Genomic DNA, 17,807 nt, shown 5'->3' with positions numbered 1-17,807 from the left:
ATTATTTTCAACACTGGTGCTATTTACTCGGGATCAAATCCAAACAAGCCAAAAGCCTCCAGAAGCGAAAAATACCGACAAATTATAAAGCCTCTTTGGGATAAATTTAAAAGTGAAACTAAAGTCAAAAAAGGTCATGGTGTTATTATTCTTCCGAGCGATCCAAATGCTCTTGTGGAAAAGCTCAACTTGAGTATCGCTGCATGGCATGCTGGAAATAAAGAGTCGAGAAATGTGGCTGTTTCCATTTGCGATGAGCTGTTGAGACAGAATAGGATTAATAAAGACGAGTACAAGGCTATGATCGCGTATATCGATATGAAATAAAAAAATCTATGGAAATAAAAATGATCGTTTATAGAAATAGATATGTTAAGAAGCATATTGTGGGTGGAAGTGGGATAATTGACACGCTTAAGAATTTCTTGAGAAGAGCAGCATCTTCAAGCGCTTCAAGAGCAGCATCTACTTTGGCTAATAAAATTGCAAAAACCGAACTGGGAAGAGAAGCAATCATGGCTACTAAATCTGCAGGAAAAGAGCTAGCTTCAACAGCCATTTCCACTGCTAGAGATGTGGCTATTGACAAAGGTAAAAAGACCATTGAGAAATTGTATTCCAAGACTGGAACTCCTAAAAATTCTTCGAATTTCCATGGATCCGAAGGATCTAGGCCACATGAAGCTGCAAAGAATGATCTCAACCTTAAAAGCAAAGAAATTATTTCAAGCATTGTTAACAGAGCAGCACCAGTTATAGATGAATATTCCATGTTTGGATCAGGGTTGTCGAAGATCAATGCGATTAGAATACAAGACCTGGTAAAACTTTCAAAAGCAAAGTTCCATGATCCAAAGGATCTAAAAAAGGGAAATGGGCTTTTGATGGCATGAGTTAAATTTTTTTCTTTGACGTATAAAAATGACAAATTCCGATGTTTTAAATTTTACAGAAGAGATTATTGTTGATGAAGAAATTGAGAGATTCGAGTTTCATGAATACGAACCAGTGAATAAGAATCTAAACGTGGATGGAGAAATAAGAATCAATATTGAGCAACAAGATTTGTTCACGCTTCCATCTGAGGCTTACCTTTTGGTTGAAGGAAGACTTTTAAAAGCAGATGGAACTTCCTACGCAGATACAGACGTTGTTACTCTTGCTAACAACGGTATCATGCATATGTTCAGTCAGATTTCTTATCAGTTGTCGAATCAAGAGGTAGAAACCATTTACGAACCTGGACAAGCTACCACCATGATTGGATACCTCAAATATCCAGTAGAGTTCCAATTTTCTGAAGGAATGAATCAGCTGTGGCAGAGAGACATAACAGCTTTAGCAGATCTTGTTAACAACACTGGATTTAAGCAAAGACAAGATTACATCATTACAAAAAGTGAAGAAAAAGGAACGTTTTCGTTCTGCATTCCTTTAAAACACATTTTTGGATTTTGCGATGATTACAATAAAGTGCTCTATGGATTTAAACATACACTTGCTCTTGTGAGAAAGGGTGACAGTGATGCTATTTTTAGAACAGCTGCAACAGCTGCAGGAAAAGTAGATCTAACTAAATTATCTTTGTTTATGCCTCATGTCACACCCTCTGTCGCGAGTAGTAACAATCTTTACAAAATCATTGAATCAAAAGTAGATGTTCCATTTTCGTTCAGATCTAGACAATGCGATACCATCGCTGTTCCAAACAACTTTAGTTGGAGGCTAAGCGCAAGATCTGCTAGTGAAAGACCTAGGTATGTCATTGTTGGATTCCAAACCAATAAATCTGGAAGTCAAGAATTAAATCCTTCAGTCTTTGATCACTGCGATTTGAAAAACATGTATGTCACCTTAAACAGTGAAAGGTATCCTGCTATCGATTACAATTTAGACTTTAATAACAACAAATACTCAAGAGCTTATAGAGACGCATCTAAGTTTGACAAAAGACTTTATGGAGTTAATGAAATTATAGCTCAACCCAATTTGACTGCCTTAAATTATAGATACATTTGTCCTCTTTTTGTTTTTGATGTAAGCAAGCAGGCCGAGAGGTTAAAAACTTCAGTAATAGATGTGCAAATAAAAGCTACATTCAATGCAAACGTTCCTGCAAACACTCAAGCCTTTGCCGTCCTCATTTCCGATAAATTGCTTAGGCTTAAATCAGATGGAAGCAGAATGAATATTGTTTATTAGGTGTCCTTCAAAATAATATTTTTTTAATAAAAAAATGAGATATACGAAAAAGGATTTGAAAAAATTACTGAAAGAAAACGGAATTTCTAAAACGTCAAACAATAAAATATCGCTCATGATGCTTGCGATTGAAAACAACTTGATTGATAAAAACGAATGGATTAAAGACGTGAAGGAAGAGCGACCTGTGGGTAGACCGAGAAAGGATCTTAAAAATCTTTAGATTTTCATTAATCCAAAATGGATTAAATCGGTTACAAGAAGAATAAAATGATACAGTTTTTCCCGTTTTTTCTAGAATGCAGTATAAAAGAGACTGACGCAAATAAAAAAAAGACATCTTGGGATTCTTGCTTTTGGAAAAACAGGTGTGTTTCGCGAATCTGTTTACATCACTGAAAACGGAGATTTTAATATTCCAAAAGAGTACAGTGAGGAAGAGAGAGACAAAATTTACCGACTTGTATGGAGTAGCGAGACGGAATATTCATGAATGGAAAAGAAAATCAAAGAGCATCTCAGTACTTGGAAAGGCTTGTCTAAAGAAGAAAAGCTAAGAATGATTGACAAGTATGTGCTTGTTTTGGATTGCGATTTCGAGGAGAAAAAAAAGATTTCTGGAAATCTAAAAAGCGCAATTTTAAATCATTCACTTGCTTCCAAAGACATTGTGTATGAAAACTTTAGAATCCTTTGGATTCATGAAAATTCTTTGAACTTTTAAGATTCTTCAGATGTTAGAAATGAAAAATCGAATTTGATTTAAATAAAATCTTAGCATAATAAAAGATGACTTACACAAGAAAGTTTTTGAAAAATTTGTTAAAAGAAAATGGTGTTTCCAAAACGTCTGACAATAAAATGTCGCTCATGATGCTTGCGGTTGAAAACAACTTGATTAGTAAAGATGCATTTTTTGAAAACTCGAAAGAGGTGAGACCTGTTGGAAGACCTAGAAAATATGAGAAAAAAGAAAAGAAACCTCTTGATCCTAAATATGCGAGACTTGGTTTAATTAGAAATAATCCTTTAGGTTTGAGAATAACTCATGTTGATACTGGTGAGGTGGTAGAATACAAGTCTGCTTATGAATCGAAGAAAAAGACGGGACATAGCTGGCAGTACTTTGCTAGACGAAATGGAAAAGTAGTGAATGGAAACAACTATGAGATTTTTAGCGCGAGAAGTTTTTAAATTCTTTTATATATTGAATTTAAAAATTTGAAAATGATATAAATAAAAATCTTGTGTTATTAAAATGGAAAGTAAAACTGTTAAAGAATTGAGAGAAATTGCTAAAAAGCAAAATATTAAATATTATTACAAGTTGAGAAAGGAGGATCTTGTAAGGGCTTTGCAGCCTGCTGCTCCTCCTAGAGTTGTCTCTGCTCCTACTCGTATACGAACGACTGAGGCAAGACCGTTGTCTGTTAATGAAAGACCTACCGTGGTTAGGATTGTTCGGCCACCTGTAAAAGTTTCTGTAAAGCCGACAAAAGTTTCAATAAAGCCGACAAAAGTTTCAATAAAGCCGACAAAAGTTTCAATAAAGCCGACAAAAGTAAGGCTTGTTGTTGGTTCTGAAAGACCTGTACCTGCTCCTCGTCCCGTTGTTGAAAGACCTGTGCCTGCTCCAAGGCTAAGATCTGACGACTTGATTTCATTCGAGCCTTCTGCTCTCTTGCAAATTAGGATGACAGGTGATGAACCCTCTATTCTTAACACACCAGTTATCGATTCAACAAACGTCATTACACCTAGACCGGTTCCAGCACCAAGACCTTTATTTTCAAGACTGACGGCAGTTGCAAAAAGTGTAACGTTCTATGTTGCAAATAAGTTTAATGATATTAAAGAATGGATAGAACCTTACGTTCCTGAAGTAGTCAAGAATAAGGTAAGCGAATCAGTGGAACAAATCAATGAAAAGGTAAATTCTATCAAATCACTTGTATTAAAAACAGTGTATAAACAGCCAGTGTCAAAACCATTTACAGTAAAATTTAATATGTCTAAGCATTCAGCAGAGCGCTCCACCAGAGTATTTTCTTACGAGCCGTCTTCTCGGCAACAAGATATTGCATCGTTTTTTAATTTGGTGAGAGAGTCTGCCATTCAAACCATAGAAGGAGAAAGGAATACAAAGGTAAGGATTGTTTTAACGTGTGAAATGAAATCCGTAAGTATCATGACTGGTGAAGAAGTGACTCGGGAAGCAACCTTTTCATCAAGATCAGAGATTATTCTATCGGCTACGGATGTAAGAGAGTTAATGAGCGAAATGGAAGAGAAAGTCTTAGAGAATAGTGTTAAATACAATGCTTTAGGCTCCAATAGCACCATATCTAAGATTTTAAGAATGGATATCAACTTTATTGATTACGTGCCTCTCAGCGGTGGATCCTATATTGAACTGCCTGACGAGCTAAAAGACAAAAAGGCGATCATCAACATGGAAAACGAGGACAACCAATGCTTTAAATGGTCGGTCACTCGAGCGTTGAATCTTAAAAATAGAGACAACGAAAGAATTGATGAAGACTTGATTCTAAAATCAGAAGAGTTGAATTGGGAAGGTGTAAAATTTCCTGTGGATTATCATAAAATTAACGAGTTTGAAGTGGATAATCCAACTATGAGCATTAACGTCTTTGGGTATGAAAATAAAAAACCTTACCCTTTGCGAATATCTGAATTTGTTGATCGAAAACACTGTGTTGATTTGCTGTATATTACAATGAAGACACAGAACATTATTGTCTCATTAAAAGTTTCAGTCGGTTTGCTGGTTCCTCAGTATCGAAACACCAACACAAAAGATATTTTTGCAGAAGGTGTCTTCAAGATTATGATGAAGAAGAAAAGCTCCAAAAACATCGAAAAGACTGCTATGATAACGCGCCAATGAGAATCGATCTTCCAAAAGAAGGAGAAACTGTTGAATTTAAAAACTATAGCAAGTCCATGAGGGTTCCCTATATTGTATATGCAGACTTTGAAAGTTTCATCAAACCTATCGAGGACAACACTGAATATAATAATAAAGAGTCATACACCAAATTATATCAAAAGCACGTTCCAAGCTCCTTCTGCTATTATATCAAATGCTTTGACGACAAACTATACAAAGAAAAACCAGTCATGTACACAGCTGAAAGTGATGATGACGATGTAGCTCAAAAGTTCATAAATATGCTTGAAGCAGACCTTATAAAGATTTTCTACAAGATTGATTTAATAAAAAAGAAAATCATGACTGATGAGGATGAAAAGAATTTTGAGGAGGCTACTCAATGTCATATTTGCAAAAAAGATCTTAACGGTGATAAAGTCTTAGACCATTGTCATTTAACCGGAAAGTATCGTGGTGCTGCGCATAACAAATGCAACTTGGATTATAAAATTCCAGAATTCATACCTGTCGTTTTTCATAACTTGTCTGGCTACGACGCTCATTTGTTCATCAAGAAATTAGGTGGAAAGCTCAATTGCATCCCCAACAATGAAGAAAAATATATCAGCTTCTCTAAGCAAATCAAAGTGAGAGAATTTATTAATAAGAAAGGTAAACTTCGAGAAGTGTGGAAAGAAATTAGGTTTATTGACAGTATCAGATTCATGAGTGATAGTTTAGAAAAACTGTCTAAAAATCTAATCGATGATCAATGCAGAAACGTGGCCGAATATTACAAAGAAAAGCAGTTTAACTTATTAAGAAAAAAAGGCATTTACCCCTAAGATTGGGTCGACTCCATTGAAAAATTCTCTGAAACACAATTGCCTCCTATTGAAGCCTTTTACTCTAAACTGAAAGATGAATCAGCAAAAGTTGAAGACTATGCACATGCTCAAAACGTTTATAGCGAATTTGGATGTATAAAGTTTAAAGAATATCACGAGCTGTACAACGTGTCCGACGTGTTGATACTTGCAGATGTCTTTGAAAATTTTAGAGACGCATGTCTCAGTCATTACGGCCTTGATCCTGCTTGGTATTACACCTCTCCTGGTTTGGCTTGGGATGCTATGCTAAAGATAACTAAAATTAAATTGGATTTGTTAACCGATATTGATATGCTCAATATGATAAAAAAAGGTGTACGTGGTGGAATCAGCATGATCTCCAATAGATATGGAACTGCTAATAACAAATACATGAAAAACTATGATCCTTCACAACCATCGAAATTCATTCAGTACTTAGACGCTAATAATCTTTATGGGTGGGCCATGAGCAAACATCTTCCCGTTAGAGCATTCAAATGGATGACTGAAGAGGAACTTTTAAATTGGAAATCCATACCTTGCATTCTCGAAGTGGACTTGGATTATCCTAAAAACCTACACGATACACATAACGATTACCCTTTAGCTCCTGAAAGACTGACCATTGGAAAAGTGGATAAGCTCGTTCCCAATTTAAACAACAAAGAAAAATACGTCGTTCATCACGAAAACCTAAAACTCTATGAACGGATGGGTTTAGTTATTACCAAAATTCATCGTGGTATCACCTTTGAAGAAGAACCCTTCATGAAAACATACATTGACCTCAACACCCAATTAAGAGCAGAAGCTAAAAACGAATTTGAAAAAGAATTTTTCAAGCTCCGTCTTTGGAAAAACAATGGAGAATATTCTAAAACGCGTCGATGTTAAACTCATTACCACGAGAAAAGAAGCTCTAAAATTATCCAAAAGTCCTCGATATAAAAGGCACACCATTTTTGATGAAAACCTAATCGCGGTTCACATGGAAAAAGCAAATGTCTTTTACAACAAACCTGTTTTCTTGGGAATGTGCATCCTCGACATCAGCAAAACTCTCATGTATGAACATCACTACGACTACATGAAACCTAAATACGGGGATAAGCTGAAATTACTCATGACTGATACTGACTCGCTCTTTTACGAAATTGAAACTGAAGATTTTTATCAGGACATTGCTGACGATGTTGAAAGCAAGTTTGACACGAGCGACTTTCCTAAAGATCATCCTGCCATTCAAAACTTTGCATTTGACGTTGGGTTTAAAAATAAAAAGGTTATCGGTAAGTTCAAGGACGAGACTGCTGGCAAGCAAATTAAAGAGTTTGTTGGCCTTCGACCCAAACTCTACTCCTATGAGGTCCATAATGAAATAAAAGAACGCAAAAAATGCAAAGGAATTCAGAAATGCGTAGTTGAAAAGAAAATCACTCATCAAGACTACTACGACTGTTTAATGAACAAGAAAGAAAAGCTCGCAACCATGAACGTTATCCGTTCCCATAAACACGATATTCGCACCGAAGAAATCAACAAAGTCGCACTCAGCGCTAACGACGACAAAAGAATTATATCAGATGACGGAATTCACACCTTGGCCATCGGACATTACAAACTAAAACCTTGTTTTAAATTTATGGATTATGGTCAAGTCTTTGAGCTAGAATAGCTTACGACTAAATATATCAATGTTCTGGAATTAGAGACCTTTTTTTTAATAATGACAACATATTATTAAAAAACACACAACGACATCTTGATTTCATTAAGTATAGGAAAAGTATCAATGCGTCAGAACCGGCAAAGTATAGTAGTGTTGTGTTATTAACCTTCTAGCACACAGCATTGGGTAGTTAAGAACTAAAAGGTACATAAATTATATAACGAATGCTAACAATTTGAAACTTGAGATTTCTGCACAAGCAAACAAATACTTTTTCTTTACTTTTATTAAACAAACTAAATTTAAGCAAATTAAAATTAAAATTTGTACTAAGTTTTACTGAGAATTTTTATTTTATCATATTTATTCTAAAAAACGAAAAACAGAAAGTTAATATAGAGCAACTTATTGTAAGAATATGTTTTGTTAAATAAAAAAATATTTATATTTGAAATTTATGTAAATATGTAATATTCCGCTATTTTTATGAAAAAAAATCTTATGTTAAACAAAAAAACTAGATTTTTTTTAGAAAATTATATATTTATCAATATTTGAGCTTAAGATATGAAACTTGATTATCATCAGTTTCTTAATTTTCATATCACCATTCCTTAATTCCGCCGCCACACTATGCGTCGCGCTGATAGAAAAAAAGGAAATAGCCTTATAACTAGAGAACTATTTAACATTTTGAAGTAATTTTTTTAACAAAGCATCAATTATGAGATATTGTTTGTTTATACATATATTTATAAAAAAAAGTCCGGTCTTTTTTAAAACCGGTTTCATTCCGGTTTTTTAGTTGGTTTATCCGGACTAATTCGATTTTTGATTAAAAAGATATAAAACCGATAGTTTTTGATATTTTAAACTCTAAATCTGATATATCAATTTATCTTTTTTAGGGGTTACAGGCATTTTTAGTCTCCAACTTATATTTTCATGTTAAATAAAAAAGGAAATAGCAGAAATATTTTATTATAAATAAAAGTGAAATAAATACTCCAGAAGTTCCATTCCCCTCAAATGCAGAATCAAGGTTCTGATGCTAAAATAGGTTTTTAATAATATGTGGCTATGAGAATAGTCTTTTTTTAAAAGTTGCTTATCAATTACAGCTGCATGGTTTAATGATGCTTCCTTGATTTCTTTTCTTAATATGAACCATTACTCTTTGACTTCCTAAAATTATTTAACAACAAACACTAAAATTTTAAAAAGTTTTGTTATTGTAAAAAATAGTATAGTTTAAGATATAAACTATTTATTATAGAAATTATCTATCAAATTCTAATTTTAACAATTTTACATTCAAGAAAAAACTGTATTCACTGTAATAAATGTATATAATTGAAATATAATTAAAATTTTCATTCTAAACATGTCTCAGCAATCTTTATGTGGAGCAAATTTAATATCTACAACAAGCCTTCAAGAATTGCACTATGCATCACTAAGTAGAAATAGGACTTTAGACACATCTTTGAGGAAAACAAAAACATAGCAAAATTGAGTCAATTTGAGGCCAATTGATGCAACTTTTCCTCAAACATAAAAGTTTGGGATTGTTATGCTTCAACTTTTCTAACAATTAGTTTTTTGTTTTTTTTTCAAGCATAAAAAAACATGCTGTGTTGATTATGTGAAAAGATCTCAAAAATATCAGATTGGCTACCACCAGCACCTAAAATGTATCATTAATATAATTAAACGATAACATTAAATATTTAAATTTAAGATATACATAGCTTTCTCCAATATTTACCTTAAGAACAGTTATCACCTTAATCTTCTTGCAGTATAGCCTTAATACCTCTTGCATTTTGTTTTTCTTACAGTAAAAGTACATATCAGATGTCATAAATAAATAATTAGCTGTATCCCTAGTATTTTCAGCAAAAGAAGTTAAACGTGCATGACGTACTCATGCAGTTTTGTTGGCTTTGTTCCTGGCTTCAATGGCACTCTCAGACAAAGAACCTATTGGATACTTAAAATATTTAATAAAAGAAACACCATGAACTACCATTCTATGCAAAGACTGTGACATTGGAATGGTTTTTAAAAACTGATCATTAGAAATGAGACCAAACAGACATTCAGATTTCTGCTTGAAAATTTTCACATCCGGTCTTGCTGTTGTACTATTCATATCAATGAGCAGGTCCCTAAATAGTTTCATCATAGTGGTATTCTTCCAGTCACAGATGGATTATTAAAGAATTTTCGTGCAACATTGCCAGTGTTGGATGTACAACTTCCCTTCCTGACAAAAGATACCCTTATTTTTAATTGTATTTTGAATAAGTGCTGGAGTTTTTTTTTTGTTTTCAATAAATTCTTGGCCATTTTTTGCTGCTATTTTTCTTCCTTGTTTCACTGCTGGAAGTTTGCAAGCAGTATTTAAAAAAAACTAACTCCATGCTGAATATCCACAATTGAAGATTTCAATATATTCCAAGTTTCAATATATTTTTGTCTGCATTTTTATCTTTATTCCAAATGGTTTCCAAATTAAACTCCTTAGGACTTGCTTGACATACATGACAGCACTGAGATGCAATATTTTTTAAAGCATTTTTGATTTCACAGCATTAAGTGTTTTACCATCATTCATTGTGGTATAAATAGTTGACAAACTTGAATTTATAACAAAAGTATTGTCATGAAGTATAAGTTTACTTTTAATATTCTCTAAAGACAAAATTTCATTTTGTAAATGTTCAAACTTCTCTTGAATAAAACTAGCAGTCTCTTTGGAAAAACAAAACATAAGATGACGGGTTGCATCTGGACTATTTGGATTACAATTTTTCCATAGTATCTTTTTTCCACTTCTAATCTCCAACAGTACAAACACTTTACTATACACAGTGTAATCATCCACACCTTTCTTCATAGTTACTGCATTCTGAAACTCAGATTGGTCACTCTGACCATCACCACCCACTTTGCAAATAACATGTTATCACGTTCCTCCTGTGCTAAAACTTTAATAGAATTATCTTCATACTCCAAAAGATACTCAAACTCTCTAGAAACTGAATGTTTGATCATATTGAAGAGACTATATTTTACTTCAGTTTCTGAATATTTCACCTGCTCTGGAAATTTATGTGTTAAAAGTTGACGATGAGTGAATCAAGCCATTTTGATAATTTATAAAAACCATCGCAAGGTAAAACTGAATCAAATAAAAACTTACCGTATGTTATTGAACTTCGGAATTTTCATTTACTTCACAGAATTTAGTCGGTTTTTAATAAAACTCACAGTAGTAAAAATGATTTTAAAGCATGAGGTCACAGAGGTCGCCTCAATTTTTTTGCATGGCAGTAAAGTCGATTTGAAGTAGCTATATTTTATTTAAAAAAAACGAGACGACCTCTGTGACCACATGCTTAAATTAATCAATGTTTAAGAAATCAAAAAATCAGCAAAAAAATGCTATTCAAAAACCTTTTTTTTCTATTTCTTGTTTTACATTCAATTAAATACATTATTATTTTAATTTCGCATAAAAATAATATAGAAATTCTACACTTATCATATATTTTGAAAGGATTTTAACAAAAAAGCGAGTTTTTTAAAGCCTTAAAAAAACCCTTCAGATGTCAAAAGTTTAAAAAAACTAAAAATGATTTTTTTTTTATAGAGAATTAAAAATTGAATGCAAAAAGAAAAAACTTAAAAAGTTTAAATATGAAAAATCACTAAAAAATATGTACAAAATCCTATTTCCGCTTAGCGATGCATAGTGCGCCATCTTGGGAGGCCAAAACTGGCTTCAAAAAATATTTTCGTAAACGCTATCCAGTTATATTTTGAGATCAGTGATTTAAAGAGTACTCTGTACACTAGGGGGTTGACTTTTCAATTTTTTCACTTAAAAATGAATGGGTATATTTTAAAAAGCTGACATTGTTAAATTTGTTTATAGAAATACATGCTTTTAGATCTATGGTTGCAAAAACATTCCCCCGTAGAAATATATATATTTTTTTTTAATTTTTTTTTTAAACAAGCTAAAAAAGGTTACCTTTTTTACGTTTTTTATACATTTTTTATTGTTTTGTATGATACGAATAATGGTTATATATATATATATATATATATATATATATATATATATATATATATATATATATATATATATATATATATATATATATAGTGTGGGCGGAGGATTTTATTTATTTTTTTAAATATTTATTTATCTTTTTGTTAAAGATAAATTTGGCTCTATGAAAGTGTAGTGGTAGCGCAAATATAGTGTGATAGAATGTGAGGTAGGATTGTCAGTGTCATAGATATATAAAACACTGGATCCGGTGTCATGTTAATATTTTACTCCGTTGAAATTTTACTGCGCAGTAAATTTTTAACGCTATAATTTTACTGCGCAATAAAATTTTAACGTTAAAAATTTACTGCGCAGTAAAATTTTAACGTTAAAAATTTACTGCGCAGCAAAATTTTAATGTTAAAAATTTACTGCGCTCGTTATTTTTTTACTGTCATCAAGAAAAGAAGAGATGTTAAAGTTTTTGGGAGGGGCGGGTAAAAATATACATGTTTTATAAAACTAAGGGTACTTCAATTTTTCTTTTAATGAAACTTTTATTATTTAATGCATACATTAAATGATAGTTTACTTACCAGGCCAGATTTTGATTCATTTTTTTATGTAAAGCTATGCATTTTCCCTTATTTTTTTTGCAATACATCAATTTGTTGTCTATAATTGCAAAGTTTTTACATTGCCTTTTAAAGTTTGCCTTTTTTCCTCTCTCATTTACACCTTCAGGAAACTTTTTGTCATTCAAGTATTTCCTGATATCATGAAAGTTAATATTTTTGTACATCTTGAAAACGCCAAAAAAATAAACGCCAGAAACTGTATATTAAAAAAGTCAGTAAAAAAATAACGATAGCAGTAAAATTCCAACGTTGAAATTTTACTGCGCAGTAAAATTTTTACGTTGGAATTTTGCTGCGCAGTAAAATTTTAATGGCAGTAAATTAAAAACGCTACACCGGCACACAATGAGTCCAAATTGCGAAAAAGTGGCCCAAACTTTTTTCCGATTTTTTTTTTAACAGAAAGTGAACTTTGTGCAATCTTTTTACTTTAAACAGATGTAAACTGTATTTAAACTCAATATAGAGTCGTTTTCTGTAAAGAAAATTTATAGCTTTGTTTTCATAAAATATTAATTGCAAAGAGTGCATCTAGAAGAATATACAGGTGTTTTTTCTTTGTTGTTGATTAAATATGAAAAGATTAGAACTTATAAGCGTAATTCAAGAAGTTGGTGTTAATCATGCGAATTTGCAAGCCGTTTTAGAAACTGAAGCAAAAAATAAATTGCTAACAAATGAAGAACTGTCTGATGCAGAACTCTCAGAAAAAATTAGACTTTTTATTTATAAATTTCGGGTTAAATATGCAAAGCATAATCGTAATTTTAAAAGATTAGTTAAACAAGAAGTGGCCTGGTTAGAGAGTGAGTTGTTTCAGAATCAAAATACTAAACTTGATTCAACTTTAAAAACTGGACGACCAGAAAAAGAATGGATAGAGTGTTCATTAAGAACAAAAAGGAGGAAAGTTTCAAGGTAGTTTCTAGTTTAGAATTGCTATTTTTGTTTTTAAAAGTCACTGATTAAATATATAATTTTTAATAAAAATATACACCCACAGTTCCACACTTGTGTGGTTAAGGCAGTTTTCCATAGTATCAATTTTTGAAATTATCATAATGGAAATAGTTTATCAAATAATGATGTTGTTTATTTTTATTTTAGTTTGGCTAAAACTCATACAACTGAAGAATTAGCAGAAGCTGCTGTTGTACGTGCAAAATCAAGTCCTGGAAAATCTGATTTGGGAAAAAATGTTAAAATGTTTTCTAAAGATCTACCAGGCCAAACTTACCAATCTGATAATTATCAGCCAATTATGATGTCTGCTGATCAAGCTTTATCACTTAAAATTCAATGTGATTTGAGTGATTTACAATACCAGATTATTCGAAACTCATCTCTGATGCAAAATGCTGACATTTATCCCCCATTAAAAGCAATCCTAAAATCAAAAGCAGATTGTTATCCAGAGGGTTTGCATATTACAGAAACGTCTGCGAAGTGTAGTTTGCAGAACATGGTTAACCATACCTTGCTTCGAATTTTGAAACTAAATTCTGAGCAGCTTCAAAATTTAGATGAAACAGTTACACATGGAGTATTCAATTTGAAATGTGGCATGGATGGTGCATCTTCACAAAGTATTTATAATCAAAGGTTTGATGATACAGATCTTACTACTGGAGTGCAGAATGAACAGTCAGTATTTCAAACTGCAATAGTTCCTTTGAAATTAAAAATTGGGGGTTCAAACATCTGGAATAATCCTAAACCATCCAGCCCTTATTTTTGTAGACCTCTTGAACTACAATACCTAAAGGAAACAAATGAACTCATTGCAGCAGAATAAATAAATCTTAGAAAACAAATCGAAAATCTGCAAGACTATATTTTAGATCTAGATCTTCTCAGTAGTAAAAAGCACTGTTCCATAAAAATTAAAATTGTTGTTGACTTGACTATGTTGGATGGCAAGTCAGTAAATGCTATCATGTTTTCGAATTCATCAAAATCGTGCAATATTTGTTTTGCAAAACCGAGTGAGATGAACAATCTAGTAAAAATCAGAATGTTTACTCCAAATAAAAAATCTCTTACTATGGGACTATCTACTTTACATTGTTGGATTAGACTTTTTGAGTATGTGCTACACTTAGGATATAAAATGAAAATTAAAAAGTATCAGGCTAGATCAAAAGAACATAACTGAAGTTTTAAACCTTTTGCTTGATGAACAATAAATATTTTTTAAAAATAATTTTTACTATATTACTAAATGTTGCAAATATTGGTTTATACATGTGTGTATGTGTGTATATATATTTGAGATCTTTTAAGGTATATATATAAACTTTAAAAGATCTCAAGTTATAAAAATGCTGAAATGAAGTCTTGCATTTGTTGTTCTCACCCCTCCCCCCCCGGGCTTTTTCTAATGTCTTTTTTTGAAACAATTGACATAAAACCAAAATGGAGCAAATTCGAGCAGCTAAAAAATTATTTGTTTTATACCCAATACGTTCATAATAATGTGATAGAAATTTAGGAGTGAAAAGTGGACATTTTAAGCTTTATCACTTTTTGTAACCGGGGAAATACATATTTTAAAAATTTTTCTCCTTTCTTCAAAAACCCAAAATCTAAAGCTAAAAAATCGAGTTATTACTTCTTTTTTGATTAAAACCATATTAACAATAATATATGAAAATGAAATTTTAAAAAAGTTTACAAATGTTGTATAATAATATAAAAATTGTCTTATTTAAAAAAATACAAAAATTCGTGAATTATTTTGGAAATTTTTATTTTATTTTTTAAGCGCAATAAATCACTCCCAAAACATATAAAGGACGTATTAAAAATTCTGCAAAATATTTTTTTCAGCTATTGGGTAAATATTCTTTCTAAATTATAAAAAATGTTTATATATTGGAATACTTTTAAAAAACGACTTTTGGCCACATTTTTGAGATTTGGATTCATAGTGCGGCATAGACAGAAATAATTGAAGCCGAAAAAAGTTTACCATGATGACGTAGAGTGAGGCAAAAAAATGTTAAAAGAGCGTATAATTTTATTAAAATGTTATGCTGTGAATTAACACAATATCTTCTACATGGTTGTATGATCTAAAATTTATATGGAATTTTTAGAAGACTAACAATGAATACAAAATTATACATCTACATTTATGTATAATATATTTATCTATAATATACATATATGTTTATGTATTATTTATTTCAAGATTTGGTATTAGTTTTAAAATGGTTAATTCTTGCAGTGCTTTTGGATGTACAGCTAGATCTGTTAAAGGGGTCTCAAAAAGTTTTCATAGGTAAGAAAGTAGTTTATATAGATTTGAAACATTTTATTTATAAAGATTCAATATAATTTTACTATGTAGATTTTAAAAGACAGGCACAGTATGTATAATGAATCTTAGCTATGCATTCTTAAATAGATTTCCTGTAAATACAGAAAAAAGAGAAGCATGGGTTCTTTCTTGTAACAAAATGAAATAATTTTGTTCCCTCTTTAGCAATTTATATTTGTTCAGATCATTTTTCTAAAGATTGTTTTGATGAAAACAAAACATCTGGTTTCTGCTTGAGAAAATATCTTAAATCTGATGCAGTACCAACAATTTTTGATTTTCCAGAACATTTAAAACCAGCTACACATAGTATTCAGAAAACACCCACTGAAAGAATTTTAAAAAAACTGATTAAAGAAGAAAAAATTGAGATAAATATAGAGAATACCTTAAAGGAAAAGACGATTAGTACTGATAAGATATTGTGTTTAGGAGATTGCATCAAATTTGATTCAGACAATCTGCAAACTGTCAAAAAGAAGTGGTCTTTTGTCATAGATGCATATAAATCACAGAAAAAACATATCAGATGTGTAATGCAACAAAAGTGCAGACTCAACAAAAAAATTGCAAAACTTCGAAATGTGATCAATAAAGTACAAGGTAAATGTTTGATTAGTGATGAAGCCACAGCAACTTTAAGTAGTCTTAATCCTGATATTAAAGATTTAATTCAAAAAAAACTGAAATCCAAAACCAAATTAAAATATCCTCCATCATTGCAAACTTTTGCATTAACATTACATTTTTATTCAGCAAAAGCATATGATATTGTCAGACAGTCCTTTGACACTTGTCTTCCTCATCCAGATACTTTGAGACGATGGTATAGAAGTGTTAATGGACAACCAGGATTTATTCATGAAGCATTCCAAATTTTAAAGTTAAAAAGTGATGAATTCAATAAAAAAAATTAAATGCAGTTTGATGATGGATGAAATGTCAATTCGAAAGCAAATTGATTGGGATGGACATAAATCATATTGATTATGGAACAGGATTTAATGATGATGTTGCTACAGTGATGGTGTTGCTAAGGAAGCTTTTGTTCTACTGTTAGTTGCTGTAATTGGACATTGGAAGATCCCAGTAGCATATTTTTTAACAGATGGACTTAATTCAAAAGAAAAAGCAAATATAATTTCTGAATGTCTCATTAAAGTTCATGAAACTGGAGTTCAAGTTTTTTCTTTAACTTTAAATCAATAAAAAAGTGTTTATGTTCCTCCTAATAACACATTACAAAACATTTGCAAATAATGCAAATTATTTCTGAATATATATATATATATATATATATATATATACATATATATATATATATATATATATATACATATATATATATATATATATATATATATATATATATATATATATATATATATATATATATATATATATATATATATGTATGTATATATATATATATATGCACACACACACACACACAAACACACACACACACACAAACTGGTACATACATATTAACTATTTTCAGTTCTTAATATTACCAGTATTTTTCATTATATTGTAAAAAAATTACCTTAATCCAACAGATTAAAGACTTTGTCAATATACAGTAAACCAAACATGCATAATATACATAAATATAGATATATATTATAGTGAATATAATGTACACACATAAAGATGTATATATAGTTGTTTTAAGTCTTTTGAAAATACCATATTTTGAAAGCCAAATCAATATTCAACAGGAACATAGTTTCAAGATTTAGACTGTATATTTTGTTTGCCAGGGTAACTTCACTGTAAGATAACTGTTTATTATTAATTCCTTAGGTCTCTTGACTCACGCTATACTGATAAATTCTTAATAGCCTCAAGTCTTGAGCAAAATAACTTAATGACAAAGATTATATAATCTGAGTAGATAAATTTTATTTAAATTTATTAATACATAATTACTTTTATTAAACCTATTTACAATAATAAAATGCTTTATCATTTTAAATGCTACTTTAAACTGTTTACGAATTCGTATAATAAACAATTAATAATAAACAGTTATCTTACAGTGAAGTTATACTGAATATATAATACTGAAGTAATACGAATTCATTCGCGTAGGAACATTTTGCCTCACTCTACGTCATATTTTCAAAAAATGCTCGGCTTCAA

General features: G+C 31.0%; 2 protein-coding genes across 2 annotated transcripts; both read left to right on the top strand.

The window, feature by feature from the left end:
• Positions 1 to 347: 347 nt before the first annotated feature.
• Positions 348 to 2,202, top strand: LOC149885419 (uncharacterized). The gene is made up of 2 exons (XM_090094685.1): positions 348 to 591; positions 974 to 2,202. Exons 1-2 carry the CDS (start codon positions 348 to 350, stop codon positions 2,200 to 2,202), a joined length of 1,473 nt encoding a protein of 490 aa, XP_089950811.1.
• Positions 2,203 to 12,723: 10,521 nt separating this feature from the next.
• LOC149885418 (uncharacterized) lies at positions 12,724 to 14,150 on the top strand. The gene is made up of 2 exons (XM_090096143.1): positions 12,724 to 13,258; positions 13,448 to 14,150. The coding sequence occupies exons 1-2, from the start codon at positions 12,915 to 12,917 to the stop codon at positions 14,133 to 14,135; spliced, it is 1,032 nt and encodes a 343-aa protein (XP_089952269.1). The 5' UTR covers positions 12,724 to 12,914; the 3' UTR covers positions 14,136 to 14,150.
• The last annotated feature ends 3,657 nt before the right edge of the window (positions 14,151 to 17,807 follow it).

Source organism: Hydra viridissima, unplaced genomic scaffold (assembly GCF_058129835.1).
Source record: "Hydra viridissima isolate aposymbiotic clone 2 unplaced genomic scaffold, HvirCarnegie_v1 scaffold_8, whole genome shotgun sequence".
NCBI lineage: Eukaryota > Metazoa > Cnidaria > Hydrozoa > Anthoathecata > Hydridae > Hydra > Hydra viridissima.
This window is presented reverse-complemented; position numbering and strand designations above follow the sequence as displayed.

Bases quoted from the DNA above. Each gene is read 5' to 3' on its own strand.
- LOC149885418 (XM_090096143.1), top strand. From the start codon at position 12,915: ATGAAAAGATTAGAACTTATAAGCGTAATTCAAGAAGTTGGTGTTAAT. The intron at 13,259-13,447 runs GTAGTTTCTAGT...TTTTTATTTTAG, and splicing joins AAAAGGAGGAAAGTTTCAAG to TTTGGCTAAAACTCATACAA.
- LOC149885419 (XM_090094685.1), top strand. From the start codon at position 348: ATGATCGTTTATAGAAATAGATATGTTAAGAAGCATATTGTGGGTGGA. The intron at 592-973 runs GTAAAAAGACCA...TTGTTGATGAAG, and splicing joins AGATGTGGCTATTGACAAAG to AAATTGAGAGATTCGAGTTT.